The following is a 17,592-nucleotide window of genomic DNA, read 5'->3' as shown; positions in this document are numbered from 1 at the left end:
GCTGGCCCTGGAGAGGTGCAACCTCCTGGGCCAGGGAGGGAGACAGGTGGGATTTGGACAGGAGCCACATTCTCTATTTGCTCACATCGAGGGGATGGCAGTAGCGTGGAGGTCCCGGAGACAGTGGGCATGAGTTACGACGCAGGTATGCGCCTGACTTGGCAGCTGCAGTAGCAGCGGTGCAAACAGGGCTTCCTCCAGGCCCAGGAAATGAGAGGGGCAGGAACCCAGTTGGGAGATGCCATTTTCGGACTCTCTCCCAGGCAGGATGCAGTGAGCGGGACCCCACTGCTGCAGCAGCAGCAGCAGCAGGAGGAGGAGGAGGAGGAGGAGGGCCCCAGGGATGAGGGGCTGGGCATGGCCACTCCCCACCAGGCCACCCAGGTGCCTGAAGGTGAGTCGGGCGGGCAGAGCACAGCGGCCACCCAGTCTGCTGTGCCACATCCCAGCTGGGGGGTCGTTGACAGAGTCCCCTCTGAGCTTCACAGCCTCTTCTGCACAGGGACCTGGGACTCCCCATTTCCGCCCTACACTGACCCTCACACCGTCACAGGCGCAGCCAAGTGGGGCCTGGTGGCCGAGCGGCTGCTGGAGCTGGCAGCCGGCTTCTCGGACGTCCTCTCACGGGTGCAGGTGTTCCTGCGGCGGCTGCTGGAGCTGCACGTCTTCAAGCTGGTGGCCCTGTACACCGTCTGGGTGGCCCTGAAGGAGGTGAGTGTGGCAGGCACCTCAGCTTCCCGTCTGGGGTGGGGTTGCTCTGGCCTGCCCGGCTGTCCTCCCCAAGCCCAGCCCCACATGCCCGCTGCCCTCAGGTGTCGGTGATGAACTTGCTGCTGGTGGTGCTGTGGGCCTTCGCCCTGCCCTACCCACGCTTCCGACCCATGGCCTCCTGCCTGTCTACGGTGTGGACCTGCGTCATCATCGTGTGTAAGATGCTGTACCAGCTCAAGGTTGTCAACCCTCAGGAGTATTCCAGTAACTGCACCGAGGTACGGCCCCCGTGGGCGGAGACGGGAGGAAGCTCCAGGCAGCTGTGTTCGCAGCCCCACCCTCCCAGGGCAGCTGCTTCAGTGCAATGGGGCCAAGGGGGCCTCCTGGAGGCAGCATCCTTTGACCTGATCTGTGGACCAGGGGTCCACTCCCCGCACACAAGGGTGTCTGGGAGGGGCAGAGTCCCAGGGTCTGCTGCAGTGAGGAGGGGAGGGCCCCACCCCAGGCCTGGGCGGGGAGAGACAGTCAGGCAGCTGCTGCCTGGCACTTTCTCACACATTCCTCCTTCTCCCTGGACCTCTCTTCACTCCCCTAGCCCCTGCCTGTGGTCTCCCTGTTTCTCAAACACCTGGTCCCCTTCCCCGTGAAGGTGGCTCCAAGACCAGCAGCCCCTGTGTCCTTGGCTGGGGCAGCGGTGGACCTGCCCCGGAGCTGTGGCTGTGGTGGGCTCCAGGCAGGGCCAGGGGGGCACTGTGGCCTAGGAGGGGGACACTGATGCCCAGTCTCTTGCCAGCCCTCCCCCAACAGCACCAACCTGCTGACCACAGAGATCAGCCAGTCCCTGCTGTACCGGGGGCCCGTGGATCCTGCCAACTGGTTTGGGGTGCGGAAAGGGTTCCCCAACCTAGGCTACATCCAGGTGAGTGAGGGGCTGGTGGACGGCGGGGCGGACGAGTACCCGGCTGCCCCCTGACCCTTGCCCCCCCCGCAGAACCACCTGCAGGTCCTGCTGCTGCTGGTATTCGAGGCCATCGTGTACCGGCGCCAGGAGCACCACCGCCGGCAGCACCAGCTGGCCCCGCTGCCTGCCCAGGCCGTGTTCGCCAGTGGCACCCGCCAGCAGCTGGACCAGGATCTGCTCGGCTGCCTCAAGTACTTCATCAACTTCTTCTTCTACAAATTCGGGCTGGAGGTGAGGCAGGGACGTTGCCTCCTCCTGGGGCAGGGCTTGGCCGTCAGAAGGGAGGGCTGCACCGTGCAGGCACCGAAAGCCTGGCCCCACCTGGGTCTGCCTGGGCCACCGGGGGCGGGGGACAGGGCCCGGCAAGGCTTCCCCTGGCCTCCTGTGGTGTTGACAAGAAGCAGGGGGCCAAGGTAGATTCGCTCTACTGTACAGCCCACCTCCTGGAGCCTCACTTTCCCCTGTATGATGGCAACTGCCAGCCACTCCAGCCCTCTTCACAGCACCACTGGCCCTGTCCTTGCTTGATGCCCACAGCCTCCAGGCAGGGCTGCCGCAAGCCTGAGGCCTGCCGGGTGGGACCAGAAAGTCCCTCTCCCCCGACTCACTGCACCCCACACCCCACCCTCCCCGACTCACTGCACCCCCACACCCCACCCTCCCCGACTCACTGCACCCCCACACCCCACCCTCCCCGACTCACTGCACCCCCACACCCCACCCTCCCCGACTCACTGCACCCCCACACCCCACCCTCCCCGACTCACTGCACCCCACACCCCACCCCGACGCACTGCACCCCCACACCCACCCTCCCCCCGACTCACTGGTCCCCCACACCCACCCTCCCCCCGACTCACTGCACCCCCCACACCCACCCTCCCCCCGACTCACTGCACCCCCACACCCACCCTCCCCCCCCGACTCACTGCACCCCCACCCCCACACCCACCCTCCCCCCGACTCACTGCACCCCCACACCCACCCTCCCCCCGACTCACTGCACCCCACACCCCACCCTGTCCCCTCCCCAGATCTGCTTCCTGATGGCCGTGAACGTGATTGGGCAGCGCATGAACTTTATGGTGACCCTGCACGGCTGCTGGCTGGTGGCCATCCTCACCCGCAGGCACCGCCAGGCCATCGCCCGCCTCTGGCCCAACTACTGCCTCTTCCTGGCTCTGTTCCTGCTGTACCAGTACCTGCTGTGCCTGGGGATGCCCCCGGCCCTGTGCATCGGTGAGGATCACGTGGCTTGGGTGGGTGTGGGCTTTGGGGCTTTGTGGACACCTGTGGGGTGTTTCCCGCCTGCCCCGGGCTCCTGTCCACCCTCCTGGACTTAGCCTTGGCCTCCCCCAGTCCCTCCTGCCCACCCCACATCCTACCCAGCGCCCTCATCTACGTCCTCTCTTGGGGGCGGCCCGGCCCTCTCCAGGCTCTGCTGTTCTTTCCTTTTTGCCCAATATTCTATCTTGAAATATTTCAAACCTTCAGGAAAGTTGTGAGTCACACAAGGAGCGCTGCGTCCTCTCTGGTCCCCGCGTGGGTTGGCCGTGATACCTCACACCCAAGAGCTGCCTCGAGCGTCTCCCGGGGGTGGGTGTCCCTAAGCCCACAGCCCCACATGCGCGGACCTGTCTCCTGGCAGTGCCATTGTCAAATGTGTCCTCTGCATTGAAACAGCCCCGGCCCCAGCACCCTGCTTTGTGGCGGTTTGGTTTTCAGATGGGATCTGGTCTGATGTTTGCTCTAGTCTCTTGTCTTGGGTCTAGGCCGCCCCCGCCTCTCCGGTCTCTTGGGAAGTTCCGGAGGGAGGCTGGCGGTGTTGCTGACGCCCTGAGACTGGATTTGCGTGGCTGTCCTGGTGATGAGGGTCTGCTCAAGGCACACAGCACCCTGCAGTCTGAGATGGGGAGTCACGTTTGTGCATGCGGCCGGCTCAGGGGCGTCCCACCTGCCCCACAGTGGCACCCAGCCTGTTGGCACTGGTGGGCTGTCTGGGGTCAGCCTTGTGGCTTCATGAAACAGACCCTTTCTGTTATCTCTGTGCGTCCGTCAGCTGGGTTTCCCATCCGGGAGAGTTGCCATTTCTCACTGGCCACTTTCCGAGAATTCCGTCATCCACAGACACTGGGCCTCCCCTCTGCTGAGTGGAGGCCCTGGCCCCTCTGGCCACACACTGTTACGTCGTCTCCCCTTATTTGCCTGGGCGTGGTGGTTCACACCTGTGATCCCAGCACTTTGGGAGGCCGAGGCAGGAGGATCCCTTGAGGCCAGGAGTTTGAAACCACTGTGGTCAACATAGCAAGAACTTTTTTTTTTTTTCCTCACCCAGACTGGAGTACAGTGACACAATCTTGGCTCACTGCAGCCTCTGCCTCCCTGGTTCAAGCGATTCTCGGCCTCAGCCTCCCAAGTAGCTGGGATTACAGGCAGGCACCACCATTCCCAGCTAATTTTTGTATTTTTTTTAGTAGAGACAGGGTTTCATCATGTTGGCCAGGCTGATCTTGAACTCCTGATCTCAGGTGATCCACTCCCCTCGGCCTCCCAAAGTGCTAGGGTTACAGGTGTGAGCCACCGCGCTCGGCCCTGTTTCCTAATGGCGGTTTCCTGTTTCCTCAACTCTTCTACATATATTAATTGGCATCTTCCGTAAGGAAAAGCTGTCCTTTGTCCTCTGCTGATTTCTTTACTCAGGTATTTATGTCGGTGTGGACACTGATGTTGGTCGTCATCTCTGGGACTGGCTGTGGGACCAGCACTGTTTAGTCTCGTGTGGTCCCAGCTTCAGGCCCTGGGAGCTCTGGGCCTTCTCCACCTGCCCCGCCCTTTTCAAGCCCGTCTTGTTTTCTTTTTCTTTTTTTTTTCAAGACGGAGTCCTGCTCTGTCGCCCAGGCTGGACTGCAGTGGTGCCATCTCTGTTCACCGCAACCTCCACCTCCCGGGTTCAAGCGATTCTCCTGCCTCAGCCTCCCTCCTGAGTAGCTGGGCTTACAGGCGCCCACCACCACGCCCGGCTAATTTTTGTATTTTTAGTAGAGACAGGGTTTCACCATGTTGGCCAGGCTGGTCTCAAACTCCTGACCTCAGGAGATCTGCCTGCCTCAGTCTCCCAAAGTGCTGGGATTACAGGCGTGAGCCGCCCCGCCCGGCCCTGTCCTGTTTTCTGCTCCCAGGCATTGCTGCCTCATCTTCTGCTTCCCAGGCTCAGCTCTGTGCTCATAGCCACTGTTCCGGGGAGCCCGATCGCGTTCCAGGAGTATCAGGTTTAGAGCCAGGGGTCTGGGCGCCGGCTGTGCCTGTTGCTACAGGGCTGCCCCTGCCTCTGGGCCCTCCAGATCTTTCCTGTAAAACACCTGCGTTAGAGAACCTGGGTTCTCTGACATCGAGGCAACTTCGTTTTCATATCATGAGGTTCCCTCTGCGGCAGACGGTGTCGTGGGTTTTGCAGACGTGTGGAGTCACATCCACCCACTCAGTCCTTAGGGACCAACCCTCCCTGCCTCACACGCCTCCCAGGAAGTGTGGCCGGGGCCGGCAAAGCCATGGCTCCCTCCCCCCGCAGGCCGTGGCCCCTCCCATCCCTGGCACGTGGTCCTGTCAGGACGCCACGTCAGCAGGACTCACGGCAGGTGCTGCTGGGTCTGACTTTCACTTGGCAGAGCACACTGAGGTCTGTCTAGGCTGTCCCGTGGATCCCGGTCCCACGTGCTGAGCGGCGTTCCCTGTTGTGGCTGCTGCGGGGGTCTGCACTGCGTGCGGCTCCTGGCTGTTTTCAGAGCTGTCACATCACACACACTGTCGTATCTTGGACTATGAGGCCGTGTGAGCCACAACCCAGGGAGGCCCAGCAGCCCCTATCTCCGTGCTCTCCGGCCTCCCGCTTGGTTCCTTTGCCCCTGGGGGCTTGGCGCATAGTTGAAGGAATGCGTGTGTGTGAACACACAGGACACGAGAGCTGTCAGTTCTCAAGACAGCAGGTGTGCGTGAGGTGATTCCCATGGATCCTGAGGGTTGGTGAAAAAGTCTCGGGCTCTGAAGCCACTGGTCAGCAGGTGGGGACGGGATATCTCAGGCCCTAGGCAGGCCAGGCCCTTCCTAACATGACGCTCCCACCACCAGATTACCCGTGGCGCTGGAGCCGGGCTGTCCCCATGAACTCTGCACTCATCAAGTGGCTGTACCTGCCTGATTTCTTCCGGGCCCCCAACTCCACCAACCTCATCAGTGAGTGCCCCCCACCACCCCCGCCTCCACAGAGGACCCTCAGAGCATGTTCACACCCCACAATCTGCTCACAAGTGTGCACACAGGCTTGCAAGGGCAGACATGCAGTCAGGCATGTGGCAGTCTGCAGGCCCTGACCTCACACACACGCACATAGACCTCAACATGTGTGTACGGCAGCCCTTGTACGGACGCTCCCACACCAGGGCTCCCTCAGTGGCACCCGGCCACTCCCCCAGGCAGACGTGTCCCCGCTCCCAGTGGCTGCACGCCGACAGGCCTGGGGTGGGAGGCGGGCTGTGTGCACCATGCCCACCTCGTGTGGGTCCCCGAGCAGCACAGCAGCGGCTCCTGTGTCCTGCAGGCGACTTCCTCCTGCTGCTGTGCGCCTCCCAGCAGTGGCAAGTGTTCTCAGCTGAGCGCACGGAGGAGTGGCAGTGCATGGCTGGTGTCAACACCGACCGCCTGGAGCCGCTGCGGGGGGAGCCCAACCCTGTGCCCAACTTTATCCACTGCAGGTGGGTCCCACACCACCCTCCATGGGGAGTCCTCTGGGAGGGGTGGCCGGGGCGCCCGCCGTGACACTCCGGCCTGGCAGGTCCTACCTCGACATGCTGAAGGTGGCCGTCTTCCGGTACCTGTTCTGGCTGGTGCTGGTGGTGGTGTTTGTCACGGGGGCCACCCGAATCAGCATCTTCGGGCTGGGCTACCTGCTGGCCTGCTTCTACCTGCTGCTCTTCGGCACCGCCCTGCTGCAGAGGGACACGCGGGCCCGCCTCGTGCTGTGGGACTGCCTCATTCTGTACAACGTCACCGTCATCATCTCCAAGAACATGCTGTCGGTGAGCCCAGCCCCGGCCCTACCCACCCGCCCTGCCCCGGGGCCCTGCTGGCCCTGCTGACCCTGCTCTCCCCCAGCTCCTGGCCTGCGTCTTCGTGGAGCAGATGCAGACCGGCTTCTGCTGGGTCATCCAGCTCTTCAGCCTTGTGTGCACCGTCAAGGGCTACTATGACCGTGAGTGGCGAGGATGGCCGCTGGGGAGGGTGTGGGGAAGCCCCTGCTCCTGGGCCCTGAGCCTGACCCTTGCTGGCGCCTGCCTTGCAGCCAAGGAGATGATGGGCAGAGACCAGGACTGCCTGCTGCCTGTGGAGGAGGCCGGCATCATCTGGGACAGCATCTGCTTCTTCTTCCTGCTGCTGCAGCGCCGTGTCTTCCTCAGCTATTACTACCTGCACGTCAGGGCCGACCTCCAGGCCACCGCCCTGCTGGCCTCCAGGCAAGCTCTGGCCCAGACACCGCCCAGAGCTCCCGTCCTGGGGCTGGGAGGGGGCAATGGGAGGGACCTCGCTGTCTCAGGCCCCAGCCTGTGGAGAACAGGCTCCACCCCTCTGGGACATGGGCATGTCATCTAGAGAATGAAGGACAGCAGACTCCCGGCACCATCAGACCCTGCCCCAGTGCTGGGTCTGTCAGAGACCACAGGCTGCAGTTCCGACGGTGGCTGGTGTCTCACCACCCGGCCGACTTGCCTGCTAAGGACTAAGTGTCCCACCAGCGGGAGGGCCCCTGTGTGGTATCACGAATGCCCCAGGGAGGGGTTTGGGCTTGGGGCCAGCTTTGCCTGCTTCCCTGCAGCCCCGGTTGGGTGGGCGCCACCAGACACCCCTGCATCTGTACGGCAGAAGGGCCTGTCCTCCCCGCAGACACCACAGAGGGTGGGGGTAGCAGATGCCTCCCCGGTGGGTGCCTCTCGCCCAGCATGGGCAGAGAGGAGCCGGCTGAGCCGTCCCGGGCTGAGCGGGGAGCGGCGGCTGCCCGTGCTGCTGGGGCTGAGTGTCTGGTGCTCACACCCCATCCCTGCCTCTCGACAGGGGCTTTGCCCTCTACAACGCTGCCAACCTCAAGAGCATCGACTTCCACCGCAGGACAGAGGAGAAGTCCCTGGCCCAGCTGAAAAGACAGTAGGTGCCTCTAGGGCGGGGACTCCCCGGCTCCTCCACCCAGCGCTTAGCATACCTGGCCTTTTCCCCCCTACAGGATGGAGCGTATCCGTGCCAAGCAGGAGAAGCACAGGCAGGGCCGGGCGGACCGCGGTCACCCCCAGGACACCCTGGGCCCCAAGGACCCAGGCCCGGAGCCAGGTGAGTGCAGCTGGAGTCTAGCATCCAAGGCCCCATGTCCAGCATGTCTGTGCCTGCTGGTGTGTGCCTCGTCTGTGCCCGTGCGATGTCCCACAGGGCTCCCCGCCCACCTGTCCTGTCCGCGTGATCACCGTCCGGCAGGCCCCATGGCCGCCCCGTGACTGTCCATCCACGCACATGGACTCTGAGCCCCGTGGCCTCACGTGGCCCCCATCACCGTGGGTCTCTGTGTCTGTCTCCACCCATCTTGTCCCCAAGACACTCAGCCCCGACCCCTCCTGGTGCCTTGACTGCTGCCTCACGCTCACCCCACCCCTCCACAGGGCCCGACAGTCCAGGGGGCTCCTCCCCGCCACGGAGGCAGTGGTGGCGGCCCTGGCTGGACCACGCCACAGGTACCCCCAATTAGCCCACCTGTGACCACCCTCTCAGGCCCTCTGTGCCCTCACCTGTCCTCTGCCTGGGCTGCTGTCTTCCCCTCCTTCCCCGACCCCCAGGCCCTGAGTGTCAGGACGCGCTCAGGCCTCCTGGGTCTGGGGGTGCCTCACTGGCTGCACACCCCTGGACTGAATGTCCTCCCGGCGATGCCCCAGCCCTTCCAACGGGGACGTCTCAGAGCTCGCTCCGACGCCACCGGAGCTGAGCGGCAGTTTCACCTGGTTGGTCCCAGCAGCAAGCACTGCGTCGTTCTACGTTTTCTGTTCTTTTTGAGACGGAGTCTCACTCTGTCACCCAGGCTGGAGTGCAATGGTGTAATCTCAGCTCACTACAACCTCCACCTCCCGGGTTCAGGTGTTTCTCCTGCCTCAGGCTCCCAAGTAGCTGAGACTACAAGCATGCGCCCCACTCCAAGCCAGTGTTGTTGTTTTTTTTTTTTTTTTTGAAACGGAGTCTTGCCCTGTTGCCCAGGCTGCAATGCGAGGGCGTGACCTCAGCTCACTGCAACCCCCACCTCCCAGGTTTAAAGGATTCTCCTGCCTCAGCCTCCCAAGTAGCTGGGATTACACGTGCCCGCCACCATGCCCAACTAATTTTTGTATTTTTAGTAGAGATGGGGTTTCACCACGTTGGCCAGGCTGGTCTCAAATCTCTGACCTCAGGTGATCCACCTGCCTCAGTCTCCCACAGTGCTGGGATGACAGGTGTCAGCCACTGTGTCCGGTCTGTTTTTCTAACTCTCCTGGGTTTTCCCGGGTCCTCTGCAGTCAGCCCACTCAGCACCCCAGCCTGCACTGGCTCTGCTCCTCAGCTGCCCTGCCCACCTCTGTCTTGTCCTACCGCGCTGGCCTGTGTCCTGTACCTGCACCGCTCCCGGCTGCTCCACATGGGAAGGGTGGCTGTTGGGCCTTGGCCCATGCAGGCGGAGAGGGTGTGGCTGGGGGTCTTCCTGCATGGAAGGCCGGCTCTCAGCACTGCCTGCCCACAGTCATCCACTCCGGGGACTACTTCCTGTTTGAGTCTGACAGCGAGGAAGAGGAGGAGGCTGCCCCTGAAGACCCTAGGCCATCGGCCCAGAGTGCCTTCCAGGTGAGGTCGGGGAGCCCCCGCTGCCCCACTGCAACCACAGAGCTTGTGGCCCTCGGCCAGGGCAGCGTAGGGGGTGCCAGATGCCCCCAGGGCCTAGAAGCCCAGCTCCTCCGCCTCCAGTTAGCTCACCCAGCCCCATCCAGGCCTCCCAAGTCCCAAGGGAAACCAGGATACAGGGACGTGGGTCACGTGTAGCCTGCTGCCCCACGGTCTTGGCTCTGAACACCCAGGTTCTGGTGGCTGCCTGTGGCCTGACCTGTCAGATGGGCCTGACACCTTTGTGCTGGCCGCCTGGCTGTCCAGGGTCTGTCTTTGGGCCCCTGGCTCTCGGTGCTAGACCAGGAGTTGGGTGGGCTGCATGCGTGGGGGTCCTCACCCACAGCCCCTCAAGGTCCACATCTGGGAGGGGCTCAGGGACACGGAGGCCCCTGGTAGACACAGAGCAGGGATCTGGATCTGGTGCCAGGCTTGCCCAACCCCGGCTATTCCTCCTCTTCCCTCCTGGGTCCCATGGCTTGGAAGGCCGGGTCCTAACCCAGGGGGCTGGCCCACAGATGGCATACCAGGCATGGGTGACCAACGCCCAGACGGTGCTGAGGCGGCAGCAGCAGGAGCAGGCAAGGCAGGAGCAGGCAGGACAGCTACCCACAGGTGAGCTGGGTGGCGTGGAGACTCTGAGGGGAAGCTGCAGGACTCCCAGTCACTGACCAGCATCCTGTGCCTAGGAGGTGGCCCCAGCCAGGAGGTGGAGCCGGCAGAGGGCCCCGAGGAGGCAGCAGCAGGTGCGTGGGCCCCGGGGCTGGGGAGTGGGAGGTCTCTCTTGGCCCCACAGGCTGCCCTTCCAGCGCCCCCTCCCGCCCTCCCACAGGCCGGAGCCACATGGTGCAGAGGGTGCTGAGCATGGCGCAGTTCCTGTGGGTGCTGGGGCAGGCGCTGGTGGACGGGCTGACGCGCTGGCTGCAGGAGTTCACCCGGCACCACAGCACCATGAGTGACGTGCTGCGGGCAGAGCGCTACGTCCTCACGCAGGAGCTCCTGCAGGTGAGCCGGCCCACGCACCACGCTCGTCCCTGCTCTGCCTGACCACGCCCCTGCCTGCTTAGCAGCCTAGTCCCATGCCCACGCTACATTAAACCCTGTGTGGGGACCAGAGCTGGGACACATGCCAGGCAGCCCTGAGCCCCCTCCTGTGCCCTGCAGGGTGGCGAAGTGCACCGGGGCATATTGGATCAGCTGTACACAAGCGAGGCCGAGGCCACGCTGCCAGGCCCCACCGAGGCCCCCGACGCACCAAGCACAGTGTCCAGGTAGGTGCTGGGGTGACCCCTGAACCGCAGCTGCTGCCCCTGGAGGGTGGGCAATGTCCAGCCATCCCCGACCCTCGCCATTCCCTTGTCCACCAAAGGACCGTGGGCACTTTCCACACTGACCCTCCCTGCAGCCTGGGGTCAGGCCCTAGAGCAGGATTCTCTGTGACCCGGCTTCCCTCCCCAGTGGGCTGGGTGCGGAGGAGCCACTCAGCAGCACAACAGATGACACGGGAAGCCCCCTGAGCACTGGCTACCACACACGCAGTGGCAGCGAGGAGGCGGTCGCTGACCCCGGGGAGCACGAGGCTGGTGCCTCTCTGCACCAGGGACGCATGCGGACGGCCAGCGAGCTGCTGCTGGACAGGTGGGGGCGGGACGCGCACAACTCCAGCCTAACCATGGCCCTCGGGGAGCTGCCGAACGGGGACAGGAGCCTGTCTGTGACCGGCAGCAGGTCGGGCCGTTGTGCCTCCGGGCAGTCCCGGGCTCCCCCAAACGCGCGGGTCTCCCTGCAGGCGCTTGCGCATCCCAGAGCTGGAGGAGGCAGAGCTGTTTGCGGAGGGGCAGGGCCGGGCGCTGCGGCTGCTGCGGGCCGTGTACCAGTGCGTGGCCGCCCACTCAGAGCTGCTCTGCTACTTCATCATCATCCTCAACCACATGGTCACGGCCTCTGCTGGCTCGCTGGTGCTGCCCGTGCTCGTCTTCCTGTGGGCCATGCTGTCCATCCCGCGGCCCAGCAAGCGCTTCTGGATGACGGCCATCGTCTTCACCGAGGTGGGCCGAGGCCGCGGGGGAGGGGGCGCCTGGCCCGCTGCGCTGAGCCCCCCCGCGTGCTGAGCCCCCTTCCCCGCAGGTCTCAGTGGTCGTCAAGTACCTGTTCCAGTTTGGATTCTTCCCCTGGAACAGCCACGCGGTGCTGCGGCGCTACGAGAACAAGCCCTACTTCCCGCCGCGCATCCTGGGCCTGGAGAAGACTGACGGCTACATCAAGTACGACCTGGTGCAGCTCATGGCCCTCTTCTTCCACCGCTCCCAGTTGCTGGTGAGTGCGAGCCCTGCCAGTGCGGGGCTGGGCAGGCCCTCTGGGCACCTGCGCCCTCAGCCGGGAGGCAAGGCCCCCTCACCACAGCCTCCCGCCCCACAGTGCTACGGCCTCTGGGACCACGAGGAGGACGCACCATCCAAGGAGCATGACAAGAGCGGCAGGAAGGAGCAGGGGGCCGAGGAGGGGCCAGGGGCCCTGCAGGAACCCCAGGCCAAGGCAGGCACAGGGCTCGAGGAGGAGCCAGGAGTGCCCGAGGCCACCACCGAGGACCATGTTCAGGTGGAAGCGAGGGTCGTACCGACGGATGGGACCCCAGAACCCCAAGCGGAGCTCAGGCCCCGTGACACGAGGCGCATCAGTCTACGTTTTAGGAGGAGGAGGAAGGAGGGCCCAGCACAGAGAGGACTGGCAGCCATCGGTATAAGCGCCCCGTCCCACCACCTCCTGCCTACCCAGTTCTCTGAGCGGGGCTACTGCAGGGAGGGTCCTTCTCAGATGAGACGGCCAAGCCCAGTGCAGGGCCCACCTGGATCCCAGGAAGGCACTCTGAAGCCACAGCTCCTGGCTCTGCCCCCAGGGATGCCCCCCACATGCAGGGTGACTGCTGGCCTGGGCTGGTCCCTCACGGTTGCCCCAGACAGAGGACACAACCCCAGCTGTCTCCTTGCCAGGGACACTAGGCGCTTCCTGCGTTCAGTCTGCTTGTCTGTCAGATGGGGCGAATGCCAGCCTCTTAGGGTGGTCGGGAGCCAGACCCAGGCCCCAGGGGGCCCAGGCAGAAGTCAGCTTTTCCCCTACAGAAGCTGAGGACAGGGAGGAAGAGAAAGAGGCCCCCACGGGGAGAGAGAAGAGGCCGAGCCGCGCTGGAAGAAGAGTGAGGGCGGCTGGGCGGCAGCTGCAGGGCTTCTGTCTGTCCCTGTGAGTGATGGTGGCCGGGGGCAGCTGGGCAGTGGGGGTGGGGAGGCGGGTACTGGCACCAGGGTCTGTCCCTGTGAGTGATGGTGGCCGGGGGCAGCTGGGCAGTGGGGGTGGGGAGGCGGGTACTGGCACCAGGCTGAACAGCCCCTTCCGCAGGGCCCAGGGCACATACCGGCCGCTACGGCGCTTCTTCCATGACATCCTGCACACTAAGTACCGCGCAGCCACCGACGTCTATGCCCTCATGTTCCTGGCCGACGTCGTCGACTTCATCATCATCATTTTTGGCTTCTGGGCCTTTGGGGTGAGCCAGACCCGGGACACCCCAATGTACGCAGAGCTCAGCAGCCACCCACATCCCCAGGGCCTGGCTCCCCCTGACCTGTGCTCTCCCGGCCACAGAAACACTCGGCGGCCACGGATATCACGTCCTCCCTCTCAGACGACCAGGTACCCGAGGCCTTCCTGGTCATGCTGCTGATCCAGTTCAGTACCATGGTGGTTGACCGCGCCCTCTACCTGCGCAAGACCGTGCTGGGCAAGCTGGCCTTCCAGGTGGCGCTGGTGCTGGCCATCCACCTGTGGATGTTCTTCATCCTGCCTGCCGTCACCGAGAGGTGGGCCCTCACGCAGGGGTGCTCGGTCTCCGGGGGCGGGGCCCTGCAGGGCTCCGTTTCTGAGGGGGTCCTTGACCTGGCCATCCCACCCCAGGATGTTCAGCCAGAACGTGGTGGCCCAGCTGTGGTACTTTGTGAAATGCATCTACTTCGCCCTGTCCGCCTACCAGATCCGCTGCGGCTACCCCACCCGCATCCTTGGTAACTTCCTCACCAAGAAGTACAATCACCTCAACCTCTTCCTCTTCCAGGGGTGAGCGTGAGTGCAGGTCCGCCGGGGTGGGGGTCACAGCCCGGGCAGGAGGGAGCCCGCCTGATGGGAACCCTGGCTGTGGGCAGGTTCCGGCTGGTGCCGTTTCTGGTGGAGCTGCGGGCAGTGATGGACTGGGTGTGGACGGACACCACGCTGTCCCTGTCCAGCTGGATGTGTGTGGAGGACATCTATGCCAACATCTTCATCATCAAATGCAGCCGAGAGACAGAAAAGGTGCCTGGGCCCGGGGCGGGGGCCTGGACAAGGGATGCGCCCTCTCCCTAAGGCAGAGGCACTGCTGCCACGAGAACCCGTGGTGCTGGTGGCCCTCCCCGGGCTTGCAGCCCATGGGGACAGGAGGTGAGCCCACCCACTGGCTGATCACGAGGCCAGTGATCTTGGCAGCTGCGAGTGCCAGGGGCAGAAGTGGGTAGCGGACTTGGTCCTGTTCCAGGCAGGCTGGCAGCAGAGCAGGGCCTGGTGCGGGGAGGACCGGACGGACACTGTTCCCTGCGTTCTTGTTTAACGGCTTTGTTGAGAGATAATTCGTGCATCAGACCACTCACCCATTTAAATAGTACAATGCAGGGGTTTTTAGAAGATTCGCAGTTAAGCATCTGCCACTATCATCAATTTTAGAGCATTTTCACCACTTCAGAAAGAAACCCTGGGCCGGGCACAGTGGCTCACACCTGTCATCCCAACACTTTAAGAGATCGAGGAGGCCAGGAGTTCAAGATCTGCCTGGGCCACACAGTGGGACCCCACCTCAGCAAATGTAAAAATAAATTAGCCGGCAATGGCAGCTCAGGCCTATGGTCCCAGCGCTTTGGGAGGCCAAAGGAGGGACAGGATCAGTTGAGGCCAGGAGTTTAAGACCAGCCTGGGCAACGCAGCGAGATCTCTTCTACAAAAAAATAAACATTAGCTGGGCGTGACGGTGCACACTTGTGCTCCCAGCTACTCTGGAGGCCGAGGTGGGAGGATGGCTTGAGGCCAGGAGGTCAAGGCTGCATTAAGCCTGCTCACACCACTGCACTCCAGCTTGGGCAACAGAGTGAGACCCTCTCTAAAAAAGTAACAAGAAAAAACCCAGTGCCCATTGGCTGTCACTCCGTTTCCCCCTCCCCTGGCCCCAGTAACCCCTTGTCTAGGTCCTAGTTCTATGGATTTGCCTACAGCGGATATTTCATGAAAACGAGCTCAGACGGCATTTGTCCTTTTGTGACTGGCTTTCCTCACTCAGCATGGTGTCTTCGAGGTCCACCCACGTGGCAGTATGGCCTTCCTTTTTATGGGCAAATGATATTCTGTGGCATGGATGGACCACAACGTGTGGACTGAGGGGCTGTTGCCCATGATGCTGCCAGGCATGCCAGGGTACACGTGTGCCCATGCCCCCGGTTCTGTGGCTGCACACCAGGGCTGGAAGGGCTGGTGGTGGTTTCCATCGTGAGGAGCCACTGGTTTTCCACAGCGGCTCCACCATCTTAGGTGCCCACCAGCAACACGAGGTTCCAGTTTCTCCACATCCTCAACAACCTGTTGCTATGTCATCTTTGTTCTGGCCATTCCTGCTGAACAGGTGGCTTGCTGTGGGCTTTTTTTCAGTTCCCTGTTGACCTATGTTGAGTTTCTTTTCACGTGCTGGGCCATTTGTGTATCTTTTCTGGGGAAATGTCTATTCAAATCCTTTCTCCAGGGCTTCTCAGACAGGATCTTGCTCTGTTGCCCAAGCTGAAGTGCAGTGGCATGATCTTCGCTCGCTGCAGCCTCTGCCTCCCAGGTTCAAGCGATTCTCCCACCTCAGCCTCCCGAGTAGCTGGGACTACGGGTGTGCACGACACCTGGCTAGTTTTTGTATTTTTGGCCAGGTTGGTCTCGAACTCCTGACCTCAGAGTGCTGGGATGACAGGCATGAGCTGCTGCGCCCGGCAGCTGGGTTTTTATTAGAGTTTTTCTGTAGATACATCGGCTAGAAATGACTGAGTTGGAAGAATTCTCTGTATTCTCTGGTTGCCAGACCCTTATCAGATATAATTTACAGAAACTTTCTCCAATTCTATGGACTGTCTCTTACATTCTCTTGATGGCGTCTTTAGAAGCACAGAGTATTTATTTTGGTAATATCTGGTTTACTTTGTTTCCTTTGTCAAATCCAGGTTCATGAAGATTTGCCCGTTTTCTTCTAAAAGTTCTATAGTTTTAGCTCTGAAGTTTAGCTCTTTGATCCACTGAGGTAAATTTTGGCACGTGGTATGAGGCAGGAGTTGCGTCTCATTCTCCTGCCTGGGGCGCTGCCTGCACTGTGGTGAGAAGGTTGACCGTTCCCACTGAACGGTCACAGCTCCCTTGTCTAAGATCAGTGGCCCCTGGGTTCCAACTGGACCCTCAGTTCTTCTCCACTGGCCTGCGTCTGCCCGCCATTACTACAGCTGTGCCATGCTGAGGTCAGGCTGGGGCTTTTGTGGGCTGCTGGGTGAGCTGAAGAATGCAGTCATGTGACCTGCAGGAAGGGCAGAGCTGAGCGTATGACCTGTGTCGTTCCCCTCCAGAAATATCCGCAGCCCAAAGGGCAGAAGAAGAAGAAGATCGTCAAGTACGGCATGGGTGGCCTCATCATCCTCTTCCTCATCGCCATCATCTGGTTCCCGCTGCTCTTCATGTCGCTGGTGCGTTCCGTGGTCGGGGTCGTCAACCAGCCCGTCGATGTCACCGTCACCCTCAAGCTGGGCGGCTACGAGGTGAGCATGTGTGGCCCACCTGTCCGTTCCCACCCCGAGGGTTCTGGCCAGGGCGGTGTGCCACCCCCAGCGGCTCCTCCACACTCATCTTCATGGCCCCGTGTCCCCGTACCTGCCCCTAGCCGCTGTTCACCATGAGCGCCCAGCAGCCGTCCATCATCCCCTTCACGGCCCAGGCCTACGAGGAGCTGTCCCGGCAGTTTGACCCCCACCCGGTAAGTGGCCTCTGCCCTGTGACAGCCTGGTGGGGGATGGGGGAGGTGGCTGCAGTCACTGAGGGTGTCACCTGTACCCAGCTGGCCATGCAGTTCATCAGCCAGTACAGCCCTGAGGACATCGTCACGGCGCAGATTGAGGGCAGCTCCGGGGCGCTGTGGCGCATCAGCCCACCCAGCCGCGCCCAGATGAAGCGGGAGCTCTACAACGGCACGGCTGACATCACCCTGCGTTTCACCTGGAACTTCCAGAGGTGCGTCCTGGACTTGAGGCAGGGCCTGGGTGAGTGGCCCCACCACAGTGGGTCATGCTGTGTTCCCACCCCCAGGGACCTGGCCAAGGGAGGCACCGTGGAGTACGCCAACGAGAAGCACATGCTGGCCCTGGCCCCCAACAGCACTGAACGGCGGCAGCTGGCCAGCCTGCTCGAGGGCACCTCGGACCAGTCTGTGTGAGTGAAGGGCCCGGGCGGTGGGCAGGAGGGCTGGGCCAGGTTGGCTGGGCCAGGCCTGACCTGCCAGCACCTCCCTGCAGGGTCATCCCAAATCTCTTCCCCAAGTACATCCGTGCCCCCAACGGGCCCGAAGCCAACCCTGTGAAGCAGCTGCAGCCCAGTGAGTGCGGGCGCAGGGGCTGCGGGAGGCCAGAGAGGGGTGACGGGCGCCGGGGCTGGGGGAGGCGAGAGAGGGGTGGCTGCGGCCCCAACCGTCTCCTCGCTCCGCCCCAGACGAGGAGGCCGACTACCTCGGCGTGCGCATCCAGCTGCGGAGGGAGCAGGGTGCTGGGGCCACCGGCTTCCTTGAATGGTGGGTCATCGAGCTGCAGGAGTGCCGGACCGACTGCAACCTGCTGCCCATGGTCATCTTCAGCGACAAAGTCAGCCCACCGAGCCTCGGCTTCCTGGCTGGCTACGGGTGA

The 17,592-nt window shown here is 62.8% G+C and overlaps 1 protein-coding gene across 1 annotated transcript in view; it reads left to right on the top strand.

Annotated features, from left to right (window-relative positions):
* PIEZO1 (piezo type mechanosensitive ion channel component 1) overlaps positions 1–17,592 on the top strand; it is a 67,134-nt gene that overhangs the window by 48,962 nt on the left and 580 nt on the right. The window contains exons 17-50 of the mRNA XM_050773805.1: positions 264–394; positions 554–711; positions 813–989; positions 1,505–1,630; positions 1,703–1,903; positions 2,707–2,911; positions 5,798–5,902; positions 6,267–6,420; positions 6,501–6,744; positions 6,821–6,917; positions 7,008–7,179; positions 7,775–7,864; positions 7,941–8,044; positions 8,368–8,439; positions 9,471–9,571; positions 10,126–10,222; positions 10,297–10,353; positions 10,440–10,612; positions 10,772–10,878; positions 11,066–11,245; positions 11,397–11,655; positions 11,735–11,923; positions 12,026–12,344; positions 12,727–12,844; positions 13,001–13,148; positions 13,247–13,461; positions 13,556–13,714; positions 13,801–13,948; positions 16,270–16,458; positions 16,581–16,673; positions 16,755–16,927; positions 17,003–17,125; positions 17,209–17,288; positions 17,402–17,588. Of these exons, the coding sequence (XP_050629762.1) occupies positions 264–394; positions 554–711; positions 813–989; positions 1,505–1,630; positions 1,703–1,903; positions 2,707–2,911; positions 5,798–5,902; positions 6,267–6,420; positions 6,501–6,744; positions 6,821–6,917; positions 7,008–7,179; positions 7,775–7,864; positions 7,941–8,044; positions 8,368–8,439; positions 9,471–9,571; positions 10,126–10,222; positions 10,297–10,353; positions 10,440–10,612; positions 10,772–10,878; positions 11,066–11,245; positions 11,397–11,655; positions 11,735–11,923; positions 12,026–12,344; positions 12,727–12,844; positions 13,001–13,148; positions 13,247–13,461; positions 13,556–13,714; positions 13,801–13,948; positions 16,270–16,458; positions 16,581–16,673; positions 16,755–16,927; positions 17,003–17,125; positions 17,209–17,288; positions 17,402–17,588 (5,151 nt within the window). The remainder of the gene's footprint in view (positions 1–263; positions 395–553; positions 712–812; positions 990–1,504; positions 1,631–1,702; positions 1,904–2,706; positions 2,912–5,797; positions 5,903–6,266; positions 6,421–6,500; positions 6,745–6,820; positions 6,918–7,007; positions 7,180–7,774; positions 7,865–7,940; positions 8,045–8,367; positions 8,440–9,470; positions 9,572–10,125; positions 10,223–10,296; positions 10,354–10,439; positions 10,613–10,771; positions 10,879–11,065; positions 11,246–11,396; positions 11,656–11,734; positions 11,924–12,025; positions 12,345–12,726; positions 12,845–13,000; positions 13,149–13,246; positions 13,462–13,555; positions 13,715–13,800; positions 13,949–16,269; positions 16,459–16,580; positions 16,674–16,754; positions 16,928–17,002; positions 17,126–17,208; positions 17,289–17,401; positions 17,589–17,592) is intronic.

The sequence above is a fragment of the Macaca thibetana genome, chromosome 20 (assembly GCF_024542745.1).
Source record: "Macaca thibetana thibetana isolate TM-01 chromosome 20, ASM2454274v1, whole genome shotgun sequence".
NCBI lineage: Eukaryota > Metazoa > Chordata > Mammalia > Primates > Cercopithecidae > Macaca > Macaca thibetana.
This window is presented reverse-complemented; position numbering and strand designations above follow the sequence as displayed.